The sequence below is a fragment of the Dendrobates tinctorius genome, unplaced genomic scaffold, assembly GCF_039654945.1.
Source record: "Dendrobates tinctorius isolate UK_male_01 unplaced genomic scaffold, ASM3965494v1 ptg000022l, whole genome shotgun sequence".
Taxonomy (NCBI): Eukaryota; Metazoa; Chordata; class Amphibia; order Anura; family Dendrobatidae; genus Dendrobates; species Dendrobates tinctorius.
The window spans coordinates 29,483,597-29,496,456 of record NW_027361690.1 but is presented as its reverse complement, the minus strand read 5'-3'; the positions used below and the strand labels follow the sequence as shown (position 1 = coordinate 29,496,456).

General features: G+C 41.3%; 1 protein-coding gene across 1 annotated transcript in view; it reads right to left on the bottom strand.

Moving 5' to 3' along the window:
- The window catches only part of ADAMTSL3 (ADAMTS like 3), a 774,261-nt gene that overhangs the window by 348,168 nt on the left and 413,233 nt on the right, over positions 1 to 12,860 (bottom strand). Inside the window, exon 4 of the mRNA XM_073568559.1 lies at positions 7,713 to 7,840. Within this exon, the coding sequence (XP_073424660.1) occupies positions 7,713 to 7,840 (128 nt within the window). The remainder of the gene's footprint in view (positions 1 to 7,712; positions 7,841 to 12,860) is intronic.

Below are 12,860 nucleotides of genomic sequence, written 5' to 3'. Positions count from 1 at the left end.
CAGGTTATTTATGGGGTTATTTAGTTTGGAGAATCGAAGGCTTAGGGGTGATCTTATTACAATGTATAAATATATGTGGGGACAATACAAAGACCTTTCTAATGATCTTTTTACTCTTAGACCTGTGACGGGGACAAGGGGGCATCCTCTACGTCTGGAGGAAAGAAGGTTTAAGCATACTCACAGACGCGGATTCTTTACTGTAAGAGCAGTGAGACAATGGAACTCTCTGCCATATGATGTTTTAATGAGTGATTCCCTACTAAAATTTAAGAAGGGACTGGATGCCTTTCTTGAAAAGTATAATATTACAGGGTATATACACTAGTTTCCTTAATATTGCGTTGATCCAGGGAGCTAGTCTGATTGCCGTATGTGGAGTCGGGAAGGAATTTTTTTCCCCAATGTGAAGCTTACTGTTTGCCACATGGGTTTTTTTTTGCCTTCCTCTGGATCAACATGTTAGGGCAAGTTAGGATAGGATATGGGTTGAACTAGATGGACTTAATGTCTCCCTTCAGCCTTAATAACTATGTTACTATGTTACTATGTTACTGCTTCTTTCATGCACAACACAATCTTGGGATCGGTGGGAGTATAAACAGCTGGACCTCCAGATATTAACATTTATCATCTATCTTGTTGGCAGGTGATAAATATTTTTTATGGAAAACCCCTGTTCTATGACGTACTAATAGGTCGCAGAGAGGGTACATGGAGTAGGCTTTAACAAGGGCAGGTGCTGGGTGTAGTGTACAGCCAGTACTTGCCTCTACCAGAAGCTAATGGAACTACTGTAGTTCCGTTCGCTGCTGTTTAAGCATTTAAATGCCACAGTCAATCTCTAAGTGTCATGATCCTGCTGATTTGTTCATTTGTGCACGCATCAATCCTCATTCCAAGATACAATTATGGGGAGCCTAAAAGGCACATGAGAATGAGGTTCTGAAGGATATAATATAAATGACTGATTGAAAAATAAAGTGAAACGTAAAAAAATTATTGAAATATTAAAAAAAAGTTTTACCCATCCAAGCAAAAATGAAAGAAGCAAGCAAATTTATCCAAAAAAGTCCAATCTATCAAAATGTTCAATTATTTAGCCCATAAGGTAGATATAACAGCAAAACACCAGAATTCTATATGTACTCTAAAATAGTATCAATAGAAACTATGGATTGATATGTAAAAAGCAAGCCTTCGCATATCTCCATAGACAGAACAACAGAAAATAATTACAGGTCTTAAATAATAGCAACTCAATCCTATATTTTTTGTTACAAAGTTTAGAATTTTTTAAAGCCTCTACAACAATTAAAAACAATATCAGTTTGGTAATTTGGTATTCCTATAATTGTACTGACCTAGAAATTATGTTGCCAAGTTATTTATGCAACATAATGAATGTTGTAAAAATGAAACTCAAAATAATGGTGGAATTAAATTTTTTTTACCAGCATTTGGAATTTTTTATTTCTTTTTTCATGCCATGATATGGTAAAATTAATTATGTAATAAAAATAAAAACTACAATTCATCCAGCCAAAAACAAGCCCTCATATGTCTATATTGTCTGGAAAATTACAAAGTTATGGCTTTTGGAAGGAGGGGAGGGAGAAAAGGGGCTACATAGGAGAAAATGACTTTGCAGGAAGTACAGGGAGAAAAAAAGATGAGCGCTACCATGACTCCAGTGTCATGCCAGCTATAAGGCATCCTGAGTCCATCCTTGTTTGGGGTTGCTTTTTAGTCAACACTACTATAAATAAAAAATGGTATCTAAATATCCTCCAAGGGCAATTTCTCCTTATGACCAAAGAGCAATTTGGTGACATACAATGTTTTTTTCCAGCATAATTGAGCACCAAGTCATCAGGCAAAGTTATAACTACTTGGCTTGGTAATCAAAACATTGAAACTTTAAGTCCATGGCCAGGAAAATTTCCTGATCTCAATCTAATTGTGAACGTCTAGTCAACCCTCAAAATAGGGTGGACAAACAAAAACACAGAAATTGTGATAAGCTACAAAAACACTGATTAGGGAAGACACTGTCGTCTCATGCATATTGTCTTATCTTATTACATAGTGTCTTCCCTTATAATGTATAGGACCATCATAGTGTCCTCTCTTGTTGTAACGATTCATCCGATCTGTGTCTCTGGCCATCCGATTTAGGACAAGGGCGTGTTGAGCTGTCAGTAAGGTGATTGACAGTGAAGCCGTCCATTCGGATGATGGGTGGTGCTGAGTTGTCAGTGTCTTTAGTGACAGTTTAGCCATCTAATCAGGACCAATGTGTACTGGGGCTTCATCCATGTGTCTCCTGTTTAGGCTTGGTTCATACTGCATTAAGGGGGTGAGTTTAATGCATCCGTTACATAGCGGCATTAACGCTATGTAACGGATGCGTTAACGCACCCATACACTGCTATGGAAGAGAGCATCACTAACACATGCCATAATCGGCATGCGTTAGCGATGTGCCGTCATTCTGTGACGGACTCTCGGACACGGTCTGCAGCATCTGAGGGTCCGTCACTGCTAGCGCAAATGAAGCATCTGCGCTAGAGGGATCGCATAACGCAATCCTTTTAGGGAGCAGCGTTAACGCAGTCCGTCAACACTATGCGTTGACTGGACTGCATTAACGCAGTATGAACCTGGCAGTAATTACCTGGCTATTTAGCCCGATCTATGATTTAGAATTGCTGCCAGTTGTGATTTTGCTTAAGAGCTATGTGTTTTCTTTGAGCTCCTAACCTTGTATTTTGATCTTTGCTGATCGACATTGGATGTGCCCTGATCATCTGTTTGCCTAGCCCTCTTGTCATGATCCGCTACTTTCTTCACCGATGCCTCTACCTTGTGCCAGTCATTACACTGGCTACCCATCCACTCTAGAATTCAGTATAAACTTATTACCCTCACCCACAAAGCCCTCCATGGCTCAGCACCACCCTACATCTCCTCCCTTGTTTCTGTATACCACCCTACCCGCGCCCTCCATTCTGATGATGACCTGAGGTTAGCATCCTCATTGATCAGAACCTCCCACTCCCGTCTCCAAGACTTTACAGGTGCTGTGCCAATTCTTTGGAATGCACTTCCCAGGTCAATACGATTAGTCCCCAATCCCCACAACTTTAAGCGTGCCCTGAAAACACATTTATTCAGACTGGCCTATTGCCTCAACACATTAACCTAATCTATCCCTGTGTGGCACAGCCAAAAGTTTTACCATAACCAGGTTCCCCGTATCATGTTCCCACATGCTTGATGCATCCATTAGCCCTCTGTGTCTGTACTGCTACACCCTTAAAGGGGTTGTCCGGGCTTTTCACATAATCTCAGTACATATTTGGGCTGCAGAATCATGACAATAAGTAATTTAATTTCTGTCATTAGTTTGCACTGTTTTCTAGATATTCTGAACAGAACATCCAAGGGGGGTGTTATGGTATTGAAATGAGAACTAGTCATAACCTCCTACTCTACTCCAAACATGCCCTCTATAGCAACAACCCCGCCCTTCATAGCTACAGGCTCTCCCCATCCACATGAAGCAGCCCTCATCACACAGTAACGAATTCTTCCCCTCCAGCAGCCTCAGTGCAGAGAGCTGCTCCTCCCCCAGACACACACTGAACAGTTATCTATGGAAAGTGAATCTAGTGAGGAAGGAAAATCGTCCTGTATTCTGGGCCACTCCATGATTACAATATTACAATACATAACTCATTATCAGTAATTCCTTCCCTCACTGTCCCAGGCTGCTGGCAGCAGTGAGAACAGACTGTGTGATGGCCAGTGATGGGGGTCTGCAGCTTCTAATCTGCACAGGGGATGGCAGTCACTGATGTAATCTGTTCTGTGACAAAACCTCTGCTGTGTGAATGAGACAGCTCTGTGTCACTGATGTCTTCACACAGCAGCAGATTTGGTGCAGTGTATGTGTTAACACTGTGTCTCTAATGACACAAATACTGATGGGAGCAGCCTGTCCAATCAGCAGCTGTAACAGTGTGAAGTGTCGGGGGGTGTATGCATGTATGTATTGTGCTGCTTTCACAAATACAGGATCACTGCTGTGTTCTTTCCAATGATGGAATAATGATAAAGATGAGTGCTGGTGCAGTTTACTGCCAGCCAATGAGTGGGCAGTGAGTGGTGCTGGTCACTGGAGCTTGCTGGGAGTTTGGTGGAGCTTCGCACATACACATTGCACAAAATCTGCTGCTGTGTGAAGACATCAGTGACACAGAGCTGTCTCATTCACACAGCAGAGGCTTTGTCACACAACAGATTACATCAGTGACTGCCATCCCCTGTGCAGATTAGAAGCTGCAGACCCCCATCACTGGCTATCACACAGTCTGTTCTCACTGCTGCCAGCAGCCTGGGACAGTGAGGGAAGGAATTACTGATAATGAGTTATGTATTGTAATCATGGAGTGGCCCAGAATACAGGACAATTTTCACTCCTCACTAGTTTCACTTTCCATAGATAACTGTTCAGTGTGTGTCTGGGGAAGGAGCAGCTCTCTGCTCTCTGCACTGAGGCTGCTGGAGGGGAAGAATTTGCTACTGTGTGATGAGGGCTGCTTCATGTGGACAGGGAGGGCCTGTAGCTATGGAGGTTGTTGCTATAGAGGCATGTTTGGAGTAGAGTAGGAGGTTACAACTAGTTCTCATTTCAATGCCATAACACCCCCCCTTGGACGTTCTGTTCAGAATATCTAGAAAACCGTGCAAACTAGTGACAGAAAGTAAATTACTTATTGTCATAATTCTGCAGCCCAGATATGTACTGAGATTATGTGAAAAAGCCGGACAACCACTTTAACATTATGGCTGGTCCATACAATCAGGGCAACCGTTACCACCCACCTTTCGTGTCTACCTCTTTCCTTATAGACTGTAAGCTTGCGAGCAGGGCCCTCATTCCTCTTGGTATCTGTTATGATCTATGTGATTATTGTTATGCTGTAATGTCTATTGTCTGTACAAATCCCCTCTGAAATGTAAAGTGCTGCGGAATATGTCGGTGGTATGGAAATAAAATTTATTATTATTATTTACTATTATTCTTGGAATTCTGATCTTGGACTGTAACCTGACTACGCCCTTGTCTCAACCCTCTGTCTATGACATACCCTCTTGGCTTTTGATCTCGGTCCTCTTGACTACCCAGCCTCACAGCTTGTCCATGAGTAATGACTAGCGTCAAACTTTTTATGTATAGTACCTTCTCTTATTACATAGTGACCTCCCTTATATTGTTTTGGAAGTCTACATTGCAGTCAAGAGTTGAATTTAAATCCACCTGTGAGTATAATAATCTTTAAATATTACTGTGTTTTTCGGACTATAAGACGCATTTTTTCCTCCAAAAATGTGGAGGAAAATGGGGGGTGCGTCTTATAGTCCTATGTACCTGCTCTGGCTGTGGTAGGGAGGCTGGGGAGCCGTTTCTGTGGAGCAGCAGGTCACAGAGGCAGGAGCCGGCTACTGCGGCTAACTCCTGTGCTTGCTGCTAAAGAGAAATGTATATTCACTGCATTCCACACCCATATCTCTTTAATGGCATCCTGGTATGATTGACCCCATCCCGATCCTGGTATGCATGGCCCCATCAGAAAACATTAAAACAACAAACATTACACTTACCTTCCTGTTGCTCCCTTGCAGCGTCCTGCTCCCATGCCAGCAGCTGCTTAATGCTTGTAAGCAGTGCATGGCAGGGACTTCATGCACTGCTTGCAAGCTGAAGGGCAGCTGGTGGAATACTCAGTGCTCTGCACGCCGGTACTGTGTGCGTACAAAGCAGTGAGCATTCATTGCTCTCTAGCTAGCACAATGTCAGCTGGAGCCTTCCTGCAGCTGCAGGCGGTCACATGTGCCGATACTTAAGAGAAATGAATATTCACCCCATTCCATAAATATTCATTTATCTTAAGTATTGGCACACGTGACTGCCGGCAGCTGCAGGAAGGCTCCGGTTGAGCTAGAGAGCAATGAATACTCACTGCTTTATGCAAACACAGCCCCAGTGTAAGTATTCTGGCAGCTGCCCTATGGCTTGCAAGCAGCGCATGATGTGCCTGCCATGTGCTGATAACAAGAATAAAGCAGTTGTTGGCATCGGAACAGGATGCCACGAGGGAGCTTTGGGAAGTTAAGTGAATTTTTTTAATGTGTTTTTTTTAATGTTTTCTGATGGGGCCATGTATACCAGGATGGGGCCAATCATACCAGGATAAGGATGGGGGCCAATCATACCCGGATAAGGATGGGGCCCTGCATACCAGGATAGGGTATAGGATGGCTGCAGGGTAGGGCTTCAGGACAACTGCTGGGTGCCTGGTTTTCACAGTTTTAACCGAACGATGTGCAAGAAATCTAGGGAGTCCAACTTTGAAGAAGACTGACAAATGCGGACAGGAATCGCACTGGTCTCGTAGAGGAAAAGAAAAAAGATTTTCATGCCCCATGCTGTTTACATTGTTCAAAATCATGAGTTTTTTTGTTTTTCTAGGACAAGATTGGGGCCATGCATACCAGGATAGGGATGAGGGTGATCATTCCTACCAGGATAGAGATAAGGGGGACCATTCCTACCAGGATAGGGATAAGGGGGATGCATAGTATGCAAGGTATGAGGAGGCTTACATACCAGGATGGGGATGAGGGCCATGCACACCGGAATAGGGAGAAGGGGGCCATGCACACCAGGATAATGATGGGGGAGCCATGCATACCAGGGTAGGGATGAGGGGGCATGCATACCAGAGTAGGGATGAGGGGGCCATGCACATCAGGGTAGGGATGAGGGGAGCCATGCATACCAGGATAGGGATGAAGGCACCATGTGTATCAGGAAGAGGATGACGAGACCATACATACCAGGATAGAGGATATTAAGTACAGAATTGATCACATTTTTTGCTTCAATATTTCAATTTTTTTCCTAATTTCCTCCTCTAAAACCTAGGTGCGTCACATGGTCCGATGCGTCTTATAGTCTGAAAAATACGGTCATTTTTCCAGGACAAATTTGAAAAATGTGTCAAACAGATGTTTAAGAAAATAAAGAAAAACATGAGGATTAATGAACAATAGTAAAACTAAAAAACTGGGTGAAATTTTTATATCAAAATCAGAAAGAGCAGCTGGAATCTCTTTAGATCACATGTCAAGAGGAGAAGATAGTCCTAGTCCAGGTAGGCACAGTAATGAGAAAAGGTGACACTAGATACATAATTCGTAAATGCGTCACATATCATAGACTAGTGGTAGTATTTTTACTTTATGATGGCCAAATAGAGGTCATTGTAAACAGAAATTATTATAACATGAGGACACTTTGCATAAACTTTTTTATGGACTTTGTAGTTTTTTAGGGGGGAAGGATAATAAAGTGAATATTTTTTACATTCCTTTTTAGATTGGTATAACGGTAGAATAATCGTATCACATTATTCCAGCAAAGCAGAGATAATCAATTTCTCCACAGATTACCACACGAGTCAGTAATATATAGAGTTATGTTACGCAAAAATATATAAAATAAAACTCAGGTGCATTTATTTGCTGCCTGCAACCTTGGCTTTTCCAAGTCTGGTCACCTTGTCATAGTTTTTAGACAAAGTGAGAAAAAAAATTGGAGAAAAGCATGTTCTGTCCTCAGGTATATAGAATGTCTTACTAACCGGCCATTCAAGCATCTTCGTAAAGAGTAGGATGCGCCACCACCACACGTCCGTGAGCAGTCACTCCAGCTTCCCCAGGCATCCCAGCCATTGTCTTTGTCATTGTCAGAACGAGTAATTCTGGAAGTCTGTAAAAAAAAAACCCAAAAATAATACCATTATTAATAAAAGATGTAGAATATGAATAGACATTTTATTTAGCATCAGCTTAGAATGAAAAGGCCTGAGCAACACAAACGAAATGCCAAACGTCTGGAAAAAATGGGGCAACCTTCTGCGATTTCTGGCCTGTCAAAAAATACATGGTGCTTTTAATAGTTAAGCTTTTTTTACCTTACGCGGGCAATCTGATAAGCTTGAGTAGTTGTATACAGTGGGGAAAAAAAGTACAGTTAGGTCCATATATATTTGGACAGAGACAACATTTTTCTAATTTTGGTTCTAGACATTACCACAATGAATTTTAAACAAAACAATTCAGATGCAGTTGAAGTTCAGACTTTCAGCTTTCATTTGAGGGTATCCACATTAAAATTGGTTGAAGTTTTTAGGAGTTTCAGCTCCTTAACATGTGCCATCCTGTTTTTAAAGGGACCAAAGTAATTGGACAGATTAAATAATTGTAAATAAAATGTTCATTTCTAGTACTTGGCTGAAAACTCTTTGTTGGCAATGACTGCCTGAAGTCTTGAACTCATGGACATCACCAGACGCAGTGTTTCCTCCTTTTTGATGCTCTTCCAGGCCTTCACTGTGGTGGTTTTCAGTTGCTGTTTGTTTGTGGGCCTTTCTGTCTGAAGTTTAGTCTTTAACAAGTGAAATGCATGCTCAATTGGGTTTAGATCAGGTGACTGACTTGGCCATTCAAGAATATTCCACTTCTTTGCTTTAATAAACTCCTGGGTTGCTTTGGCTTTATGTTTTGGGTCATTGTCCATCTGTAGTATGAAACGACGACCAATCAGTTTGGCTGCATTTGGCTGGATCTGAGCACACAGTATGGCTCTGAATACCTTAGATTTCATTTGTCTGCTTCTGTCCTGTGTCACATCATCAATAAACACTAGTGACCCAGTGCCACTGGCAGCCATGCATGCCCAAGCCATCACACTGCCTCCGCCGTGTTTTACAGATGATGTGGTATGCTTTGGATCATGAGCTGTACCATGCCTTCGCCATACTTTTCTCTTTCCATCATTCTAGTAGAGGTTGATCTTGGTTTCATCTGCCCAAAGAATGTTCTTCCAGAACTGTGCTGGCTTTTTTAGATGTTTTTTTTTAGCAAAGTCCAGTCTAGCCTTTTTATTCTTGATACTTATGAGTAGCTTGCTCTGCATTTACTTTCATGCAGTCTTCTCTTTATGTTAGATTTGGATATTGATACGCCTACCTCCTGGAGAGTGTTGTTCACTTGGTTGGCTGTTGTGAAGGGGTTTCTCTTCACCATGGAGACTATTCTGCGATCATCCACCACTGTTGTCTTCCGTGGGTGCCCAGGTCACATTGCTGAGTTCACTAGTGCTTTCTTTCTCATGATGTACCAAACTGTAGATTTTGCCACTCCTAATGTTGTAGAAATTTCTCGGATGGGTTTTTTCTGTTTTTGCAGCTTAAGGATGGCTTGTTTCACCTGCATGGAGAGCTCCTTTGACCGCATGTTTCCTTCACAGCAAAACCTTCCAAATGCAAGCACCACACCTCAAATCAACTACAGGCCTTTTATCTGCTTAATTGAGAATGACATACCGAAGGGATTGCCCACACCTGTCCATGAAATAGCCTTGGAGTCAATTGTCAAATTACTTTTGGTCCCTTTAATAACAGGGTGGCACATGTTAAGGAGCTGAAACTCCTAAACCCTTCATCCAATTTTAATGTGGATACCCTCAAATGAAAGCTGAAAGTCTGAACTTCAACTGCATCTGAATTGTTTTGTTTAAAATTCATTGTGGTAATGTCTAGAACCAAAATTAGAAAAATGTTGCCTCTGTCCAACTATATATGGACCTAACTGTATATAGTACAATATATACAGTATATGCATATATAGTAGTGTATGAATATGTGGATATACAAAGTGTTTGTTTCTCTATATATACGGTGTGTATAATTATATCCACATCTTCATATACCACATATGAGGTCTTCTTCACCTACTTCAATGCTCTACATCAATTTTACCTTTGTACTTCAGTTAATTTTTTCCTGTAATTAGAGGAAAATTAAGTTAATGAGAGCGTTATAGCCTAAAAGAGCACGGAGAGAGCATATGTGTATTTGTACTTAGTTGGAAATTATTAAGTGGTCTAATTATTCCTAATTGTGGCAGTTTATGTTTATTTAGGCAGCGGGGCCTTCCTCCCAATGCCCAGAGCTGCCGCTAGCATTCAGCACGGAGCCAGCCATCTCGTGAGAGGACTAGGAAATCACAGAAAGGCACTCTCCAACTGACGAGAACCAGACCGGCTCCAACCGTACAAAATTAATGATTTATTGTTCACAAGTACTTTATGAAATACATGCTTTTGGCTAAATAGCACACTATGATATTGAGCAGACGCTTTCTTCATAACGGTGCGATAATTGGTAATTTTGCCCATGATGTATATTTTAAATTACAGTACAAACTGATTTCATTAATTCTATGCAAATTATAGCGCAAGTAAAAGTAACGGTTTTCATCAGTCTTCTGTTTATTTATATATGGCCGAATCCAAGCAGCCCATTGCCCAATGTTCCTGAGGCCAGATAACTATGTAGTATGCGTGTGCCATGTGGCCAAGTATTACATGGAAAAAACAAACGTTTTACCGTGGCTTGCCATGATTATGGAATTCAATTATTGGCTGCTTTCTTTTTTTGATTTTAATATCTTTCATCCATAAAAAAATGTTCAACCCATAACAGCATTGCAATAATCTAGTCTAAGTGGCGCAGCAGTTTTTGGGAATGATATCCTTTCCTTTCATACAGAGTGTATTATTTATATTTTCACCAGGTCAGGTTCCCTTTAATTACGAGAATTTAAAAATTCCAATAAATCAGTAAATATTAGAGCCGTTGTTTCCAATAAAGTGGTTGGCCACAATGGGGGACTTTTTTTTTTTACTTAAAGGAATGTATTTTGGACTAAAAATAATTTGAGTTTCATTACAAATTTTGCACCATTTGGCTTTTACACGATCTTTGTTTCCTGCACATTCAGCTTTAATGTTATCTGTGGGCATAAAGTTGCTGAGAGCAGCTCAGAAAAAGACAGATAAGAGATTACAAAGTCTCCTGTTAGTGAGCTCAATGACAGATTCTCAGTTAGAGCTCGGCCATTTTCTCTGGTTACAGCAGCTTTCCCCCCCACTGAGCAGCACTTCTGCCCATACAATTGCCACTGGTGGAGGAGCACTGGAGGAGCATCTGACCAGACTACTCCATTGGTCTCCTCCAATAGAAAAGCATCTTTCCCATGTGAGGTGTATTTCTATTGGAGGAGGCTGATAGACATGTCTGGTCACATGCTCCTCCACCAGCGGCCAGTTTATGGACAGAAGAGCTGCTCAGTGTGTGAGGAAAGCTGCAGTAACAAGAGAAAGTGACCGATCTCTAACTGAGACTATCAGAACGAGATCACTAATAGTCTAAGGGTATGTGCACACGCTGTGAATTCTGCTGCGTTGTACAGTACCTTTATTTCCTATGGAAATAATAAAACGCAGTGCACATGCTGCAGATTTTTCCGCGCGGTTTTGCTGCGGTTTACAATCCGCAGCATGTCAGTTCTTTTGTGCAGAAACGCTGCAGTTTCACACCTCATCCATTATGAGGTGTAAAACCGCAGGGCAAAACCGCAGAAAAAACGCAGATAAACCGCAGGGCAAAACCACAGATAAACCACAGGACTTTAGTTCTGTGGATTTATCTGCGGTTTTCACTACAAAGTCTGCAGAGTCAAAAACCTCCGTGTGCACATAGCCTAACAGAAAAGTCTGCAACACTGTTAACTGTCTTTTTCTGAGCTCCCCTTAGCCAATTTATGACCACAGCCAAAATTAACCCTTTCACGACATGCGCCGTACTAGTACAGCACATGTCGTGTCTCCCCCTTTGATATGGATTAAGGCGCTGAGCCCACATCTTTTCCAGCACATATGAGCTGTTTTGAACAGCTGACATGTGCCCGGAACTGTCGCATGTGGAATCGCGATCCACCTGCAGCTATTAACCCGTTAAATGCTGCTGTGAAACGCTGACAGCAGCATTTAACATGCGCTTCCGGCAATCGCGCCAGAAATCCACCCATCAGTGACCCCCATCATGTGATCGCGGGTCACTGGTTCGTTGGCATGACAACCAAAGGTCTCCTGGAGACCTCTTTGGTTGTCAATGCCGGATTTCTATGAGCAAGTGAGGTATTCTGCTACATACAGGGGATCTGATCATTGCCTGTATGTAGCAGAGCCAATCGGGCTATGGCAGTTTCTAGTCTCCCATGGAGACTATTGAAGCATGCCAAAAGTTAAAAAAAAGGTTTTTAAAAATATTAAAGAATAAAAAAATCTAAAAGTTTAAGTTGCCCCCCTTTCGCCCCATTCAGAATAAAACGATAAAAAATAAATTGAACATACACATATTTGGTATCGCTCAATCTATCAATATAAAAAGAATTAACCCAATTGCTAAACGGCATAATGAGAAAAAAATCAAAATGCCAGAATTATGTTGTTTAAATGCAGTTGTTCAAATTATGTTGTTTAAATGCATTAAAATGTAGTAACGGGCAATCAAAAGTTTGTATCTATACTAAAATGGTATAATTAAAAATGTAAGCTTGGCACACAAAAAAATAAACCCTTACCCAACCCGTGAACACGAAAAATGGAGACGCTACGTGTATCGGAAAATGGTGGAAATATTTTTTTTTAAACAAACTTTGGATTTTTTTTCATCACTTAGTTAAAAAAGAACCTAGACATGTTTGGTATCTATGAACTCGTAATTACCTGGAGAATCATAATGGCAGGTCATTTTTAGCATTTGGTGAACATAGTAAAAAAAAATCCAAAAAAACTTTGTGGAATTGCACTTTATTTGCAATTTCACCGCACTTGGAATTTCTTTTCCCATTTTTGAGTACACGATATGGTAAAGCCAATG